The sequence below is a fragment of the Adelges cooleyi genome, unplaced genomic scaffold, assembly GCF_023614345.1.
Source record: "Adelges cooleyi isolate 19-005CV unplaced genomic scaffold, UGA_ACOO_1.1 ACOO_flye_CR_arks_rails_tigmint_CR_PRNA_31, whole genome shotgun sequence".
NCBI classification, from domain to species: domain Eukaryota; kingdom Metazoa; phylum Arthropoda; class Insecta; order Hemiptera; family Adelgidae; genus Adelges; species Adelges cooleyi.
The window spans coordinates 855,304-874,022 of record NW_026095981.1 but is presented as its reverse complement, the minus strand read 5'-3'; the positions used below and the strand labels follow the sequence as shown (position 1 = coordinate 874,022).

The window sequence follows — 18,719 nt, the reverse complement described above, 5'->3', positions numbered from 1 at the left end:
TTAACATAGAACTAAAATTATTATTTTAAAATTGCCTTTTTTTTTGTTCTCTTGTCAACTATACTGGCAAACAAATTATACATTCAAAATCAATTAAATTTTTCAAAGCTTTTTATGAGTTATTTGCCTTTCAAATTTTATTCATGTTTTTCGACGGTTTTCAAAGACCGCCATTGCATTTTGAAGATACGATCGAACGGTTTGGAGTACATTTTTTTTTGTCTTGGCGATTTAAAAATTCTAAACGCATAACATATAGGTCGCAGACTTCTTCACCCACTGGATTTTTTAGACTGTTTTTGAAATTAAAAAAAAAAACGCCAAAACGTTTTCTCGGTCGAATATTACATAAAATATTCGTTGACCTACGCCATTGTTGCGTTGCTTAGCCATTTCAGATATTTAAATAGGTCTTAACATGAATATGTTTTGCTTAGTTAGAGATTTTAATACAACGTTTTTGGTCTATGTGCCATAACCTTATCATCCCCACCTTAACTCTTATCAGTTATCATTAATTATCTTTTATCACCTCTCCTTATCTATTACCACACTTTCTTATCTCTTATCACTCGTCCAGATTAAAAATTACAAATGAACCTAAAGAAAAGTTCAGTTAAAATTAGAAGTGAGCGAGTTTCAATTAAACGTATTCAGTGGACGTAATATGTTTCTCCTTGGAGAGGAGAAAATTTGCTCTCTATCTCATTTTTGTAAATTACCCAATGACTAACTGCCTAAATAGTTACAAAATATTTTCATACGGGCCTTAAATGATATATTTGCTCCGCTAGAGTGCAAAAGGATAGCTTAAAATTCCCATCCAACAATTTTAGATACATACGCATAAATATATACATATAACGTGCCACTCCTAACGCTAGAAATGTAAAAAATATTAAGTACATAAATATTATACCTTTTACAATGGGTTTATTTTTTAATTTATCATTTCAAAACGATTAATATAATTATTATCGTGTTTGTACTAGCAATCGAACATCATAATTGGTAATGTAATTCCATCGTGTGTCGGTTACGTACAAGTGCTCTCGAATAAATCATTAACGTACTGACAAAGCGACAAAAAAAAAATTTAAATAAAAACAAACAATAAAAAAAATCGTGTAATTGAAAAAACCCTCGTTAAATGAAAACTCAATTATTCAGTAAAAAATATATAAATGTAAACCTCTACTGGAATTGTAAAATTTGGCGCCGTCCCAACTATATACTCTCGACGTGAATTAATTTCCATCGAATTCGGGATAACATATTATTTTATTCGTTTTCGACGGTAGCCTTCATTTATTTGATTTTACACATTTTTTAAATATAATATTTCATTCGGTAATTGAATTTAACGAAACGAGTTTAGAGGGCAACAAAAAAAAGGGCCGTCCGTCATGTCACACAGTTGACGTACGTACTCATTTTAATTACCATTAATAATATAATATCTGATAGCAAAATATATATACTGATGCAGTTTTGGTTATTGAAAAAAAATATATATATATATATTGGACATTTTTCGTTTTAAGCCAATTATACGTTTATACTTCATGTCGCCAACGATGATATTTTTTTTTAAATCCGTTCAAATCCTAAAAAAACAATCCGAAAATATTGTATGTTACTTGATATATTATTTCGATACAAGCGCATATAGTGATTAATTTGAACTCATTTTTGTTTTAGATATTTTGTATAATACGAGCTCGGTCAACGCACTTGTGACTGCCATTGTCTTGACTTCTTCCGTTTTTCTTTCCTAATTATTTTGATCACAACCTAACCGTTTGAATACATTTCTTAAACACTATCGATGATTTGAAATTAATAGCAGTGTTATGCTTAAATCCAAATTTCAATCCGCTAAAAACTTTATAACAAACCATAGTTTAAACATTCAATCATACTTTTTTTTCTAACTCTAAGGCGAGGCTGGAACGGTCAAGATGCCCTATACTAAGTTCTCATCGAGTACCTACTTAGTACAACTTAGTTTAGACGTACGATATTTATTTAACACCGCGTCGTTTACATTTGGTTAATATTGTTTCCAAAAATATAGTGTTATTTATGGCCACGATAATAAATTAACAAATATAACATTATGAATGTAGCTTTGATGCGTTAAAATATTTAATGTGGATAATTTTCGAATGACACTTCAGTTTTACGTTGAAGTTTTTGAATCATAGCAGAGTCCAATTTTAAGAGCGACAGTCACCGTTCTGCTGTCGTGACCATACTGACAGCTGGCTCGCTCGTTTCCTAGTTTTTACCGCTATTTATAGGTCAGTAGTTGCAACCGTGTTTTCTCGACCAAGCCGGTCAAAAATGTTGCCTCCTCTTTTTAAAAACTAAAATGATTTTTTAATTATCACTGTCAAGTCATTTACACCTGTGCGCATTTTTCAGCGTTCTGTAAGTATGTTTTTTTATTTGGGGGGGGGGGGGCGATTAGCTATTATTATTGTTTCTTAATATTATTACACAAATGGAAAAGGCGCCAGTAGCCGCGTTGTACGCGTTGTTGCTATCTTTTTGTTAACGTGTATTTTGTTTTACTTTTATTCGTTTTCTCCACAATCCATTAACCCGGTTAGGTATGTACACTAATCGTAGGTATATAATATTATTGTTGCTGTGTGTAGACACACTACCGCGTCGCCGCCACCGACGTTTAACGACGGCGGTCCGGCCAAACACCTGAAATATCCAAAAACTGTACCCATGTATAAATATGTACACTGACTTAGGCGTAAAGGGTTTGTTTGTTTGTTTTTTTTTTTAATAAATCGTTTAGTGTCGATAGGAATTCGGCACAGTCATCGAACATAGTTAAATCCTTTCGTCGGCCTATTGTAATGTCGTTTTACCGTCATCGAACATCCCCTTTGGGTTGACGGTTCAAGGCGTGCTCAGGACCTTTTAAAAATATTCCACAGAGGTCACCTCCCCTGGTCCCGACCGCGTCCAATTAAGATAATTACCGTCGGTCGAAAATCGTCCTATGGGCTATTTTGTTGTTGTTGTTTTTTTCCAAACTAATTAATACTGTTTGTTTTTTTTTTTACTCTTTTCTCCAATCTCACTCTACGTCTTCTCGTGCGGTGGACAATACATATACTATACGTTATTATTATAAAGCATCGGTCCCCATATTAAATGGGTTCAACCTAATGGATATTTTTCGGTTTGTAGATAACGATTTTCCACTAAACGCCGGCAATTAATTACGGACCGTGGGTGCGATGACTTGGCGAAAACCCAGTTGAACTCGTTTTAATTGGGGTGGGTCGGACCCGTAATGATAAAATACATAAACGATGTGTACCCGTGTGTACATCGTGGGAGATATTGTGCGTATAATAATGTGAAGAGACCGACTGCAACCGAACTTAACACGGGCAATACCCATACGAATATTAATACAACAGTATACCTATAAGACGTTTAGGGTTTTGAGACGGACTCCGTCGGTGTTGAGGTTTTTGAATAGCAGAACTCACGCTCTAACGTCTCGGCTGTTACCCTCTTAGTATCTGCTGCAAAGGGGTAAGTCTCGACTTTACTAATTCAAATAAAGACGTATTATTTTCAAATACTGTGATAAGAAATATAATTTTTTTTTTTCAATCGAACAATGTTATTGATTAATAGCTAATGATATTAACTCTGTTTGAATTAGTTTCAGTGTTCTCACTTCGTGTTGTGTAGGTAGTTAAATATCATTTTTTTTTTTTTTGTATTTATACCTTTTTATTTAAATTATTTTTATACATCTCGAGGAAGTCGCTTGGACCTCCTGTGTATTACGACCTAAAAGAAAAACCTCATAATCTTAAAAACTAATATTTTATTTATTATAATCCTCACTCTGCCGCTGCAAGATTACGAGTATCGTTCGTTTATAGTTTTTAAACACAGTGAAATTAGTTTTGACACCGCGTTATGATGAATTATAATAATAGTATTTGGTTTTGTATAATATTTTCAAGACTACAACCGTGTGCTCCGACCTAATGTATCCACAGGTCAGCGTGTGACCACCACAGGAAGACTTATCGTTTTATTGGTTGCCTGATTAAAATTACTTTCAATCATTTTGTTTTCGGTGACTGACGTCGCACACTTAATATTCCATCAACAGTGTCATTGTTCTGCAATTTATCACAACAGGAACTAGGAAATGGATAACAATTAATAGTACACGTCGTATTAAGCATTAATAACATCAACGGCCATTTCGATAACAATACTTTCTATTTTATTGTTTTCCATAATAATAATAATAATAACACGAAAAATAATGCACATAATATTATTACAATAATCGTTATCGTTTAGTAACAAAAATACACTTTACTTGAGAAAAAAAAAAAATAAGAAGAATTATAGATAAACGATAAACAATATTAAAAGATAAAAGATTTCGTTTTTAATAAATACAAGGGCGGACAACATTTAGTAATAAAATAATAATAATAATGATAAAAATTGTACAAAAGGGGAAAAGGTGGGCGGGGGGAGGGGGTGCGGTTATCATAAACCCGATCGAATGATATATTTACATAATATTGTTAAAATTTGTATACCTACTACTTGTAATAATATATTATTATACGTATACACTCTGTCCCGCGAGAGAACGGTACCGCGCAGCAACACAAAAAAAACCTGTCTGCGCGGCCGCACACGAGAATAGCGCGTTATGGTTTTTGCGCAGTACCGTTCTCTCGTGAGACGGATATATTAAACGTTACGCGCAAAAGACAATAACAAAATATCTAAGAAAACAAAAACGAAACAAGATAATATTTTTTTTTCCTCTAAATACTGTCGAGGACAAAACGCGTTTGCGACCCATTGCAATTATTATTAGTCTATCATTTTTGCAATATTATTAATTACACACTGCGCACACGACCGGACAGTATATAAATAAATCCTCGGTCGTTTGTTTATCATCTCTGTGTGTGTGTGTATTTACCAGCTGGTTCGACAACTATTTTGTTTTTATTTTCAAGAGAAGCTGTTATAAAAAAAAATTGTTTTAAATTATCCACCGACAGAAGTAGATTATATCAAAAATATAACGACCACCGAATAAAAAGCGCGGATAATAATAATATAATGTACAGCTGATGTAATTTATAATATTATTATTATGACTTACTAATAAATCAATAGAGAAAAACAACATTTTTTTGCCCGACAGGCTTTTTTTTTTTCAAGGACTCGACGTTGCTGGCAATGTAATTAAAATTCTGTTGTGCGCGCTAGCTGTTTTAATATATAGTATTTAAAAAATAATATATATTAAAACTAGACTCTTCGGTCCGGTCTCAGCTGTACACCAGTATATTATTATAATTATTATTAAACGTATACAATCATCGGCTTTATTATTATTATTTTTTTTTTTTTTTTTAACAAACCATGTAACAAGACTTTGATAGTTAAACGTGTTCAAAGGGGCAGTTTTCTTTCGGTTATTATCAAATTTTTTTCTTGTTTTTAACTCACTCGCTCTCATTACTCTTTTTTTTAGTCACTCCTTATTGTTTTTTTTTCATATCTCCACCCCCCCCCTCCTATCTCATCTCACGTTATTATAATACAGGCGAGATCCGATCGTTCCGAGGGATAATGGGGAGGGGCGCGGGGTTCAGGGCACGCGTGACTTTGCACACAATCTCGTTAGAAAATATATGAAAATATTTTTAAAAAGAAAATGATTTTTCAACAACAACAACAACAAAAAAAAAAATAAAATACACTTGGTAACGACATATAAAATACGCGGTTCTGTTGGATGTGATCAATTAATTGTACACGTGTGACATACATAAAATATTATATGTTATATACCTATTGTTATAGTATTACACGGCGATGACCTTCTCAAGCCTGCAACATAAACGCTTGGTCCATGAGTTTCTGCCGGGAACGGTCCAGGTGGTTCCGGAGCCCTTGGACCGCGGGGTGTTCCTCCGGGTACTCTTCGACTTCCTGTAGATACCTCAGCGCCTCTTCCATGCAATCCATGTAGCCGGCCACCAATTCGGCCACTTCTGCAACAAAACAACCGAAACGACCCGGATGAGTGTCTGGACGTCCAAAAAGGACTCGGGAACGGGTTCGGGAGGGCGATGTCAAGTATGAAATATATACCAGTTGTTTAGTTTATACACGCCGGTTTGCAGGATTAATGGTGGTGGGGGGGGGGGGGCTTTATGGCTGTAAACAATCACGTCGGTGTAATGTTATGAGTACTTACGGAAAACGTCGACCGGCAGGGCGGATCCCGATTCCTCTTGGACGGCCATCAGCTGCGAACAATAAGAAAAATCGACATTAATACCCGGTATCGAGTACCTAACCTGCCTACGCACATTAAGTAAAAACCGAAAATATATTTCCCCGGTACCGCCGCCGGTGTGGAGACACAGGAGGATTAAAGGATTAACAGCCACGCGGAGGACAGCGGCAAACGACGGTCCTTCGACGGCAGTGTTATACTTAAGCCCATTGCGGTCTGACGGGTGTCTGAAACGCGCCCAAGACACACGAGTACCCCGATATTCCAAGTAGAGACAGGACGCGTTCTAAAATCGAAAATATTTTTCGTTTTTACATCTCGAGTGGTAGGTGCCGAGTGACTATCATATATTTCCACCTGAAATCAATCGAACCAAAGCGATACAACCCACGACCTATTGCTGATAACAATGAATACACAGAGCGCGCACCGTGCGTTTCTTTTTCCATGTCGGATTTCTAGACGGGCCGGACAAGCACAGCTGGCGCGTAATATGTGTGCGAGTATAATTTGAAAAATATTAAACACAAAAAAAAATAAACCCCCTAACCGTACCTATAATAATAATAATAATAACAGTAAGTATATATTAGTACTAATCCGGCGTACGCACATGATCACCCCACACACGGTCGTCGTATGGCACCATCTGCCATGTTAGGTTTGAGCAGACTGTTCGGCCGTCGAAGGGAGGCGCAGACAATTGGCAGACTAAACTCTGGCCGGGTGCCGCACGACTCGGGTCACTTAAAACACTTAAAGACAGTCTAACCGCCAAAAAAAAAAAAAACCCCCCTTATAGGGGTGTCTACAGGGAGTCCCGGGGTACACGGCTGGTAGTTTATAAGGTATACTGTGTATTTGTAGCCAGAGTCGCGGTCGTCGGATTAATATAATGGGATTTGAAAATAATTTTTAAAAACATGTCCGAGACCAAAGATGGGTTATTGTTTTTTTTTTTTTTTTCTTAGAAGGAAATCCACCGGCCATCAGAAGCGTTCAAGTCACTGCCAATTGCTCGTCCGTCTGCCCGCGACATCTGGTCGGTGTGCCGTGCAATTGATTTCCTATTATTGTATTTGTGCCGCCAACATCAGGTAGGTATTATACAGTTTATATACATCATATTGTTATGTGTATAATACGACACTGAACACAAGACGTTTGGGAAAAGGTGGCCGGATAGATGGATGAATGGTTGATAACGTCGTGGGAAATTGTGATGGTGCAAATGGAAAATTCCACCTTTTTCTCGGTTCAATTTTTTGGAACGTCGAGAAAAGATTGTGTGAAACAATATAAGACAAGAAAATGGTTTACATAATGTCTTCGGAGTGCCGTGAATTTATAGTTTACAATCTTGACGATGGTACAAGCGTACAAGGTTATTCGTTACGAATAAGACTATATCCTTAATTACCCAACTGCAATTTTGTAGTTTTTCTTTTTGAAAACATTTTTGTTTATGTTATTTTACAATATTAAAAAATTACTAAGTATATATATATTTTTTTTAAATATTTTCCAGAGCTTTTTTGTAGCTTAAATGGTAACGTACACGGTACATGTTTAATAAACTTTTCGAATTATGTGTGTATTTGTGTTTTGAGTGTAGTATTATTTAACTCAAAAAGTAAATACTAGTAAAAACTAGCTGTGGCCCTCTCAAAATTCGCAGTAAAATGATTCTAAATTTAAAAAGCTAATTAAATATAATATACAAGTGACCATTTAAGCTTTTAAAAATCGATAGAGCTCTAGGAAAAAAAATTAACAAGATAAAAATGTTAAATATCACAAAGAAACGTAGTACTAAACTGAAGTGTCTCCCAAAAAGAAAATCCACCGAACTGCTATTATTTTTAGAGAAAATGCGAGCGTCTTGTCCTCAATTAATCGCCCTGTATGTATAGCTAATACCACCTATACATTTTACACGGACAAGAAAATATTTTAAGAGTGCTGCTGTGTGAAAACTTTCCGGAGTTGTGACACAATCTAATAAATTATTACGGATAAGGGAACTTTTCAAACGGTTTCTCGGTGTATCGCACATAATGTAAACACATTAGGTACACGTCGAAGGAGAATAATGTTGTACATACACAGTGGAGACTTGACCTACTTAAAAACACCATGTGTGCACAGAGTGTGTGTTAACACTACAATAAGTAAATACTGATGCTAGGTGTAGTAGTAGTAGTAGTGGTGGTTGTACAGCCTTTACAAGTATTTCTCTCACCATACCATAACAATGTAGTTTATTTGTATTGTTCGCAACTATCAAACCGATATAAGTTTAAAAACTCTAATCGATTTACACCCATGTTATTCGTGAAATATTAGAGTTTTGTAAGAGTTTTGTTCGCAACACCAGCGCCGGTGGGGTCAGGTCGATATAAAATAATATACTATATCGCATTAAAAAAAAAAAAAATTGAATAATAATAATAATTATCAATGTCTTAGGCACTACTCAAATTGACTAACACTACTTCAATTACTAAAAAAAAAAAAAAGAAAAATGCAGAGGAAAAGGAAAAATGAAAAAAATAACTTATCAATACCGCAAGAGAACCGTCAATAATAATATTATCTATGCGTACTTCAATGTGTTTTTTCTAACAACAACAAAAAAAAAACAGAATTTTTACCGGGGTAAACAAATAATAATTATCATTTCAATACACCGAAAAGGTTTTGGTACGAGCAGCTCTTCCGATGAAATATTTTTGATTTATTTTTTCCCATTCGGTAAATCAATATGTTATTTGTAAGCTAACCGAATGAAAAATATTATGCAAATTTTTCCGCGCACCTATCAAAGAAAATAAGATTTAAAAAATTGGCATTAGCCAATATCAATAATCGAACGTACAATAACTAATAATTCCGTCGGTTATAAAAAAAAAAAAAAAAAAAAAACACGGTTATTAAATACTACCTACTTATTATTGTCTTTGTGAAAATTTACAAAAAAAATATCTAAGTATGTAATTACCTCGTTGGTGGCCGCCGGTCCGTCTTGCAGCAAACAAGTCTGTCTGGCCAATCTGTCTTGCATTTCGACGGATTTGAATGGGAAATATTCTCAACGGCGATAAAAGTTTCTCGAACTTTGGTCGCGTATCTCGTCAAAAATTCTATTTTACTCACGAAAAAATTGTGTTTTATTTAAAAAAATTAGTCGTTTATCGGACAGTATGTTGTCGCCGGAAGAAAACCGAGGTTACAATTTTTAATTTTTTTTCTAACTTTAACACAACGCAAGTGTTATTCGTTCGTTTGCCGGCGGTTAACGTCACCGTGTGTGTGTGTGTGTGTACTAGCACACACCCTTGCCCGGCGATTGGAAACGGTCGACTGACAGACACGGGGCTAGACCACTCTGCCCAAGACGGTTGCCGGTGGTTCGATGCCGCGGACAGCAGCGCCAGCAGCAGGTGAGGTCGCACGACAAACGCCGCCAAACCCCTCGCTTCCTCCCCCCCCACCCCACTCGGTGTTCATCCCCCACGCGGCAATAGCGTTTAATAATTATTAATATTGTGTCCTCGGTCTCCACGACCGGTGTTTTTTTCGGTACCTACACTTATATTTACTGTCACCGTCTGTGTACTGAAACAGCCCAGCCAGCAGCGATTCTCCGAGAAATAAGAATTGCCGCTGTTGGACAAATGAGTTTTTCGATTTCTTAAATTAAATGTATTTTTTACTCGAAACTCGGTAAAGTCAACAAAGATCAATAAAAAAATCGACAACATTCGTAGTACAGCAACTTTTGTAGAAGGAAAAATTCAAATTTTACACAAATATTAAAATGCAACATTTTCCAATGTAATACTTTTTAAGTCTAAGACCTTCGCTGTTCCAAGGCTACCGCGAGGTCGATTTTGTTTTTTTCTTTAATTATGTATTTTATATATATTTTTTTTAAGGGTTTTCTAAATAAATCCAACTGATTTTAATAGTAATATACTAAAAAAAAAAACAGACTTTTAGTACCCTCAAAAAAAAAAAACCGTACCTAAGCTTTCAAAACATTTGTCTGAAATCGGTCCAATAAATATCTACCCCAGAAAGAGATTTTACCATAAAAATAACTTTAGATGCTTAAATTAATCGGTATGATAAAACTAGATCTTGGAGCGACTTATGTAGAATATCGACTGTAATATTTTGCCTTTGAAAATAAACAGCCCGTACTTTCAACGAAAATGTATAAAAAAAAAACCATTGAAATAATGATAAAAAAATAGTAGGTAAAATTTGCATTGATTTAACGTTGACTAATAATTATAATGGCCTTGCTTAATAAATTGTACAGCAACTTTAGTCAATAATTATAATTGTAAATGTGTTTGTCGACAAGTGAACATTTGCATTTGACCACTTTTCAATCATAAATAGGTATAATGTAATAATAATTAACATGTATAATCAATAGGCATAAAAAAAATCATTTCCAGTTTATCATTTTTCCGGACAAAAACTACACATTATTATTGCCATAACAAAATAAGTGCTTTTTATGTTAAATATATATATTTAAACACCTATTTAAGTATTATTTGTTATAACAGACGTATAACCATTAAACGGCTAGCTGAATATAATATATATTATTATCAATTGTTATCGGTTTACTGTAAACAAAATTAACTTTTGAGTATTTTCAATCGGTGTAAGTATATTTAGACGAAATATATTCAAATATATTTGACCAAACGATAAGTTATTTAAAATGTAAATATTAAAAGCAAAACCTGTTCCAAAACTTACCTGCGGCCCGGTGACGTGCATTTCATATTATACTGGACGTGACAGCCGATTTGGAAAAATCCATTTTTCATTTCTTCAGCACTGAAACGGCTATGGGGAGATTAGTGTGTTGTCTACAGGTACATAATAATAATATTATGATATATTATATTTTAATATGTATTCGTCCGCCGATCAGAGAACTGGTTGAAAAAAAAAATGTAAAATATACCATTAATACCCTAATATTATTATGCGTTTTCTGTCGGTCTGCACACGAGGAGCTTCAGTTTGAGATTCGAGGAGGTTTTTTTTTTAATTTTTTTTTTTTGTTTTGTCCCAAGATGTTGCCTAATCCGGTTCTTTTGTGTAGCAAGTCTATAGATCAGAACTCCTAACAAAAAGGTACCTTGTTTCAAAAAATCACCCATTTCCATTCAAAACCAAAAACAAAACACCAAAAAAAAAAAACTCTCACTAGTGGCAAACAATTAATTCCATTTCAAACTTAACTTTCGTGTCACTTCAAGCATGTTAGGAAGTGAGACAGATCAGGAGATAGGGATCAGTAGAGGGGTGGGAGTTTTCTACTCTATTCGTAGGCGCAATTTCAATAAAAAAAAAAGTTCAAGGTGCTTGAGCTCTGCATTTTCCAGGTATTTAAATTTGAATTTGAATACATTTTCGTAAGCAGAGGTTTAAATACATAAACACGAAAAATATTAGAGGGTGCTTATTTTAAAATTTGGGTTGCTAATACCCCCTAAGGCCCCCCCCTAATTGCGCCTATGACTCTATCCTCCCCTTTTCAAAATGAAGCCAGTGTTCTACTCAGCATGTTTAGACAAAAACACATTTTCTTTTTTAAATAAAACATTTTTAAATCACTTTCAGTCCAAAAATCAACTACCAAAAAAAAAAAAAAAGAGTCCTAATTACTGAGCTAACAAATATACATCATAGTTTAACGTTTAAATTAAGATGTTGTAAATAAAAAACCGCCTGTACCTAACTCCTTAATAAATAGAAGGACGTCCTCTCAAGGGAAAAAAGAGGGTAATTACAGTTTGTGGTAGTAAATTTCTAGATATTAAATTTACAGAGATAATACAAAATATATTTTCTTATTTCCTCTGTGGCAGTCTGGGGGCTTATAATTTACACGTTTTATATGTACGAACAAATATTAGCTAAAAAAAACGTATAATTATTGTCACTTGTACAAAAATGTTGTCTCAAGAATCAAAACATGTGACTTGTGATGTAAAATATTTAGTGTTTAATAAGTATTTAGGAGTTGAAATTCACCCCTCTTCATCCCTTCAGTTCATAAACCGTCACTTACAATTACTTGATATAAATAGATAAACACGACAAGATCAGGACATAAGATCAGTAATATGTTTTATGGCCTGCTATAAGACATATTAATGATCTTATGTTTTTCCCAAAAGAGAAAGATTCGATTCGATTTATATTCTTATTAATAAACGCAACATTATAAAAAAATGGTCAAATTAAAAAAAAAATGTTTGTTAATTTTGTAGTTGCGCCTTGCGATGGGAAGGATATGCAACTAAATTTACTTTTATATCAGCAGTTTGTCAGTCAGCTCATGTGGTGGAAGTTAGAGATACGAAAAGAGTCAAAGTCCAACTTTGATCCACGTGAAAGGCAATAAGTTTAAACCAAATTAAGATGAAACAACTTAACGTTGAACTTAAAGATTACCCGTTTATTTAAGGATTTCGACATTTTTCATACTATTAACAGTCATTTACATCAACTTTATTAGTAGCGCCACGTTTTTGGCAACAAAAAACCCTTTCTATTCTTTATTACACAATATCATCTCATTTAGGCCAAAAAAAAAAAAATACTACAATATCAAATAAAGACAGATTAATACGAAGAATATAATAAATCATAACATAAATTATGTCTAAAAAACGGGGAGGGGGGGGGAATATTTAGTCAGCTTAAACGGTTAGGTAGAAAATATTAGCAAAGACGAGACAACAGCAACAAATTTCTATGCTAAAATAATAACCAAAACCAACAGGTACATCTAAATAATTCTGGTTGAAAAGCCTGCTTCGATGGTTGATTACGTTCTCGGTTCTATTTTAACGTAACACCCTTTAACAAACTTTAGTGTCGTCGAAAACATTACACGAAGATTTTTTGGCGTGGGACACTTATCCGACGGATGAAAACGATAAGACCGGATGAGTGTTGAGATGACAGTTTTCATTTGAAGCATTGCATATTTGATACCAGGGCAATTCCTGTAACCAGCACTGAAAGGAATAAACGAATACGGATGGCGACTATGACATGCTTCGGGCAAGAAGTTGTCCGGGTTGAATTTTTCTGGTTCCGGATAGATGTCCGCATTCAAGTGTAACATTGCAGGGAATATCGTGAACGTCGACCCTGTAGATATTATCGAAAATTACTTAACTTGGTCATTTCCAGAATACCAAACGTGGCAATCTGCGTACCTTCGGGGATTAAATAGCCTCCAATCTGCGTTTCCTTTTCAACGTTTCTGGCAAATATGGGAAGAGGGGTGTAATGTCGCATAGTTTCTTTAATTACCCGTTCCAAGTAATCCATCTTTTGTAAATCCTCATAGGCAGGTGGTCGATCCGGATCGCCAGAAGAAAATATTGCCAATAACTCTTCCAACACCTATTTATCAATAAGCAAGAATGTAAAATAATATACAATTTTTTCGTTACCAAAAATACCCATAATGTGTAAAACATATTTTACAAAACTGAATACAGTTAATACTATAGTTTACTTTATTTTGTACATCCTGATGATGAGCCAACATAAATATTGTACACGCGTTCGCCATAGCTGTCGTGTCTTGACCTCCTAATATCATATTAAAAAAAAAACACATCTCTCTTAATATGCATTTAAATATAATGCACATGCCGCCAACTCTATCCAAATAAAACTTTTAAAATTGCCAGAAGCCTATGTGAAAACCAAACGTTTTTGGTGTAGATTAACAACTGATAATTTATTTCTATTAATAGTAGAATTGATTATAAAAATTAATTGATATTGTTATAAAAACCAATCCCATCCCCATCCCTTTACAACAGCTTGCGTGCGAGTCCGCGACCACGGGAGACATTTTATCTCTTATCTCTTATCTCTCATCTCACTTATCTCTTGTCTCTCTTATCTTATCAGATAAATCATCAGAAATTTTCGTTAGGTTTTATAGCTGTCGATTTTTCCGGTTGTGTGCCAAAGTATAGACATAAAATATCAAAAAACACCAACCAATCATAACAGTTATTATTTCATTCCGTAATTGGTTAAACGTCATCTGATGTCCATTCTCGAGCATTATCTCAATAAACGATTTAGGTTTAACGCCAATACACTCTTCGCTATGATTTCCTCGACTGTTTATACTATTATTTTTCAATTCTGTACTTTTTCTCTGAACCAAATCGTCGATGAAATTGTAAATTTTACTCTGACTAATGTCATGTTGACGTTTAACCGACGACAACTGAAACAGTCTCGTGTTCAGAAACCACGGGTGTCTGTTTCGGTATTCCCAAACCTAAAAAAAACAAATCCTCGTTTACAACAAAAGGCTGACGTGGCAGTTCAAAATCATCATCATCATCGGTAAAATACTCGGTGAGTTGTAAAGTAAGTCTTAACATTGAAACAATACCTTTAGTATGACATGTAAATTCTCCACAAACACGTGTTTGGCGTTTTTCTGTGCGTTAAAGTTTACACCCAAAGCGGTTCTTCCGATCATCTCCAAAGTCGCCATACCGATTGCCCAGCTTATTTCACATTCATTTGAATTGATTAACTGTTCCTCGTACAACACCTGGCTTAAGACTTTAGCTTCCTCGTAAAATATCGGTACGAACGATTTGAGCATCGCAAATTTAAACCCCGAAACTACCAATTTCCTATAAGTATCGACACAAAATTAAAATGATATTCGATAGCGGTAGGTAACTTCACAGGTGAGACATTATAAACAATGACGCCAGATATATTATTTTTTTATGTTTTGTTTTTCTATAATATTGTAATGATAGGTAAATAAGATAAAAGTTCACCTGTTCATTTTCCATTCGTGAAATATCTTGCTTGAAAATATGCCATCGCCCATAATTGATTCGTTTAACACTTTGTATTCTCTAGATTTTTTGAACAGATCCGGATTGGTCAGAACCGCTTCTACGATTTCAGGATTTTTAGAAAATATGTACAAGTGATTCAAAATCCATCCTTTGAATAAGGTATTTTCGTATCTGTATTACAAAGACAACGAACGCATTTTATTGTTGCTCTTAAATTACTAGAAATTGAGTAAACGAAATGAGTTATAAAATGTAATAGATAGACGTGAATTACTCTCTGCTAATTTTTAATAAATATATCCATAGCTTTTTAGGTCCTCGTAATAAAACAGGTAACAGCCCCAAAAATAACAATCCATCTGGACCTGGTATACGATTTGCCAATGTTGTCCTTCTCCGGTATACTATTTTATAATATAGAACTACTAAAAATAGTATTACCGCTATAAGTATAACGACGCTATTTGTTTGGCTTAAATCTTTTATTATGCACGACACCTGAAAATATTGAGTTCATAAATTATTATTTTTATATTTTATCATGGTAATATTTATGTTAAATATAATTTAGTGCTATAATTAAATGATTATATTATGTACATAAAACATAGTTAAAAAAAAAATCGGATCATCTTTAATAAAATATCACTACTATATATGTGTAGTGATACATGGATTGGAAGTTAAAATGATTTTTAACCATATATATTGATAGTAAGACACCCATGAGTGTTTTTTTTGTAATTTTCATGTCTTAGCTCTGACACATAACCGAAAAAAGTGTTACCAAAAATTAATAACGAAAAAAGCGTTATCACGCGGAGATGGGGTAGGGGTGGGAGATAGGGGTGGGGGTTGGGGGGTGAGAGATAGGGGTAGGAGATTAGGGTAAGATATAGGAGATAAGATATATGTTATACGTTCAACGTTTAAATTAGAGCTAAATGAAAATTCAAAATAGTTCAATGGCCCAAATTCTCTGCGAATTGTATTCAGCCAGATATTAAACACTACAATATTAGCCAGAAACTTGTTGATGTTTTAATATACTAGCTTGTTACTGCTTCTTAGTATACTATATCATTATCTATAATTCCACCACTATTCTAAATTTATTCGGTACTTCAACGAGACATGAAAATGCTATTTCGTGGTTGCAGACTCGGCTGAACAACTTTTTTTAATTTTTTTTTTTCTTATTCTTGCATAACGAGAGATAGTATCTTTTCATCAAGTCCGAAGGCCATTTTTGTCTGTTAGTAAAATATTATATATTAAATGAAAATTATAATAAAAACACGATTATTCTTTACGAATGCTAATACAAACTTTTATATTTTAGATATATTAGATAATAGATAATTTAGAGAGATCCGAAGAAGATAGTATAATTATTATAGTGTAATCATTTTATCAATAACAATGATTTAAAAAAAAAACAGTACAGTGGGGTCGGGCGGGGCATGGTGGGGACGTGGAGGTCACAGGTTTATAGGAATTTTTAAATCTGAAAGTGATAAAATCACATTCCGAAAAACGCTTCGATGCAAATCAGTAGTTAGTATTTTCAAGCCAGTACAGTCCAAACCAAGCACAGTGTAGGCCAGCAAAGTTAGAAAGTATTGCATTGCATTTACAATTAATAAGCATCAAAGCGTTTATTTGAAAGTGATTTTATCCGAGAGGACTAGTACAGTAGAATATAGGCATAACGGAATCAAAGCGACGAGGGGACGGAGAGGTCACAGGTTTGGAGGAGTTGTTATGAATAAAAGTGATAAAATTTAAAAAAAAATCCCTTTCAAATAAACGCTTTGATGTTTATTGGTAAATACAGCACCTCGATTTAATACTTTCTAACTTTGCTGGATTACACTGGGCTTGGTTTGGACTGTACTGGCTTGAAAATACTAACTACTGATTTGCATATCGTTCTATCTCTTAAAAACTCGTTTGGGTTTTTTTTTCGTTTTTCAAATTTTAACTGTGAAGAAGTAAATTTTTTCAACTTTTACCCCCCCCCCCTCCCCCCAAAGTACAAACTAGATCAAATTTGTGATTTTTAGGTTTGATATTCGAAGGAATTGGTCCAGTATTTAAAAAAGTTACAGTGTACACAGACAAAAAAAAACCCACATCATGGTACAACCAATACCGTCGCTTTACATCGAAGCAAAAAGTATGAGGATTTTTTTTTTTGACTTTAATCCCTAGTCGTAATAATTGAAATGTTAAGTTAAAATAATTTTTTACCTGCTGAAACGAAACCATATCGTTGAATTTCATTTTCCGCAAGAAGAAAGTTCTAATATTGTATTCAACTTTTGGCAGCTATACACGACGACTAACTCGGTTTTTAATAATTCCTAACATTTATATTCTCGTGCCATACCTTCCTACTCACTCCTACGAATATTCAGTGGCAATGAACAAAATTAAAGTTCGAATAGATATTATTTTATAATTACATAATATACACTGAACAACAACTGTGTGTAGTTCACATTGTAAAATGTAATGTATGTTTATAAGAAAATATGATAATTATCAACTATATTGGTGTTTTTTACTTATTTTCATCAACAGAATTCAAACTAAAGAATTTTATAATATAAACGATAATTTAGTATAAATAATTCATGATTCTTTATTCAACTAATCATATTATTATAACTAGATTAACATAATCATTAGGAACTGTGAAGCGTGAGATATTATAATGTTATTTTATATTTTTAATTAATCAAACATATTATTCCAATAAAATACTGAGTGATTGGTCTACTATGGACCAGTCAATAACTTAGAAGATATTAGACTTTTTAAAATTATTTTTATAATTTTTAAGCTATCAAAATTGGGTCAAATTTAATATATTTTTTTAAAACTATAACTCCGTACCTTATATGTTAAAATCGTTTAAACTTGAGTTTTTTAAATGGTAACGTAAATATTTGATTAATTTTTTGAATTAAGAATAATTTTCTGAATATTTTGACTGGTCGATAACCAATTTTGGATAATTAGTTTCAAAGTTATTAAAGTTTAAGAGCCATGACAGGAGGGGAAGGGCGGTTGAGTAATGAGCGCAGATAAAAACATCTGTACTCTCCACCCTCTCCCGTCCTATAAATTTTAAACTTTAATAACTATGAAACTAATTATCCAACAACTGGCTATCGACCAGTCAAAATATTCAGCAAATTATTCTTAATTCAAAAAGATAATTAAATATTTACGTTACCATTTAAAAAAACTCAAGTTTATAACATTCTAACATAATATTAGGGACGGAGTTATAGTTTTAAAAAATATATTAAATTTGTCCCAACTAATAACTATAAAAGTATAAAAAAAAAAATCTAATATGTTCCAAGTTATTGACTGGTCCATAGTTAACCAATCACCCAGTAGATTATACAAAAATGTAAATTTAACCCTTTAATATTTTAGTGGCCTCTGTGAAAACCACGTTTATTCGTACA

General features: G+C 33.6%; 1 protein-coding gene and 1 long non-coding RNA gene across 2 annotated transcripts; both read right to left on the bottom strand.

Moving 5' to 3' along the window:
- Positions 1-13,202: 13,202 nt before the first annotated feature.
- On the bottom strand, positions 13,203-13,714 carry LOC126839940 (cytochrome P450 4g1-like). Its single transcript, XM_050575409.1, has 2 exons — positions 13,579-13,714; positions 13,203-13,531 (listed from the first exon to the last, which is right to left on the bottom strand). The coding sequence occupies exons 1-2, from the start codon at positions 13,712-13,714 to the stop codon at positions 13,203-13,205; spliced, it is 465 nt and encodes a 154-aa protein (XP_050431366.1).
- Positions 13,715-13,720: 6 nt separating this feature from the next.
- LOC126839916 (uncharacterized) lies at positions 13,721-14,499 on the bottom strand. The gene is made up of 3 exons (XR_007685997.1): positions 14,402-14,499; positions 13,905-13,981; positions 13,721-13,789 (listed from the first exon to the last, which is right to left on the bottom strand). It is a non-coding gene; the product is annotated as an uncharacterized LOC126839916 (long non-coding RNA).
- Positions 14,500-18,719: the final 4,220 nt, after the last annotated feature.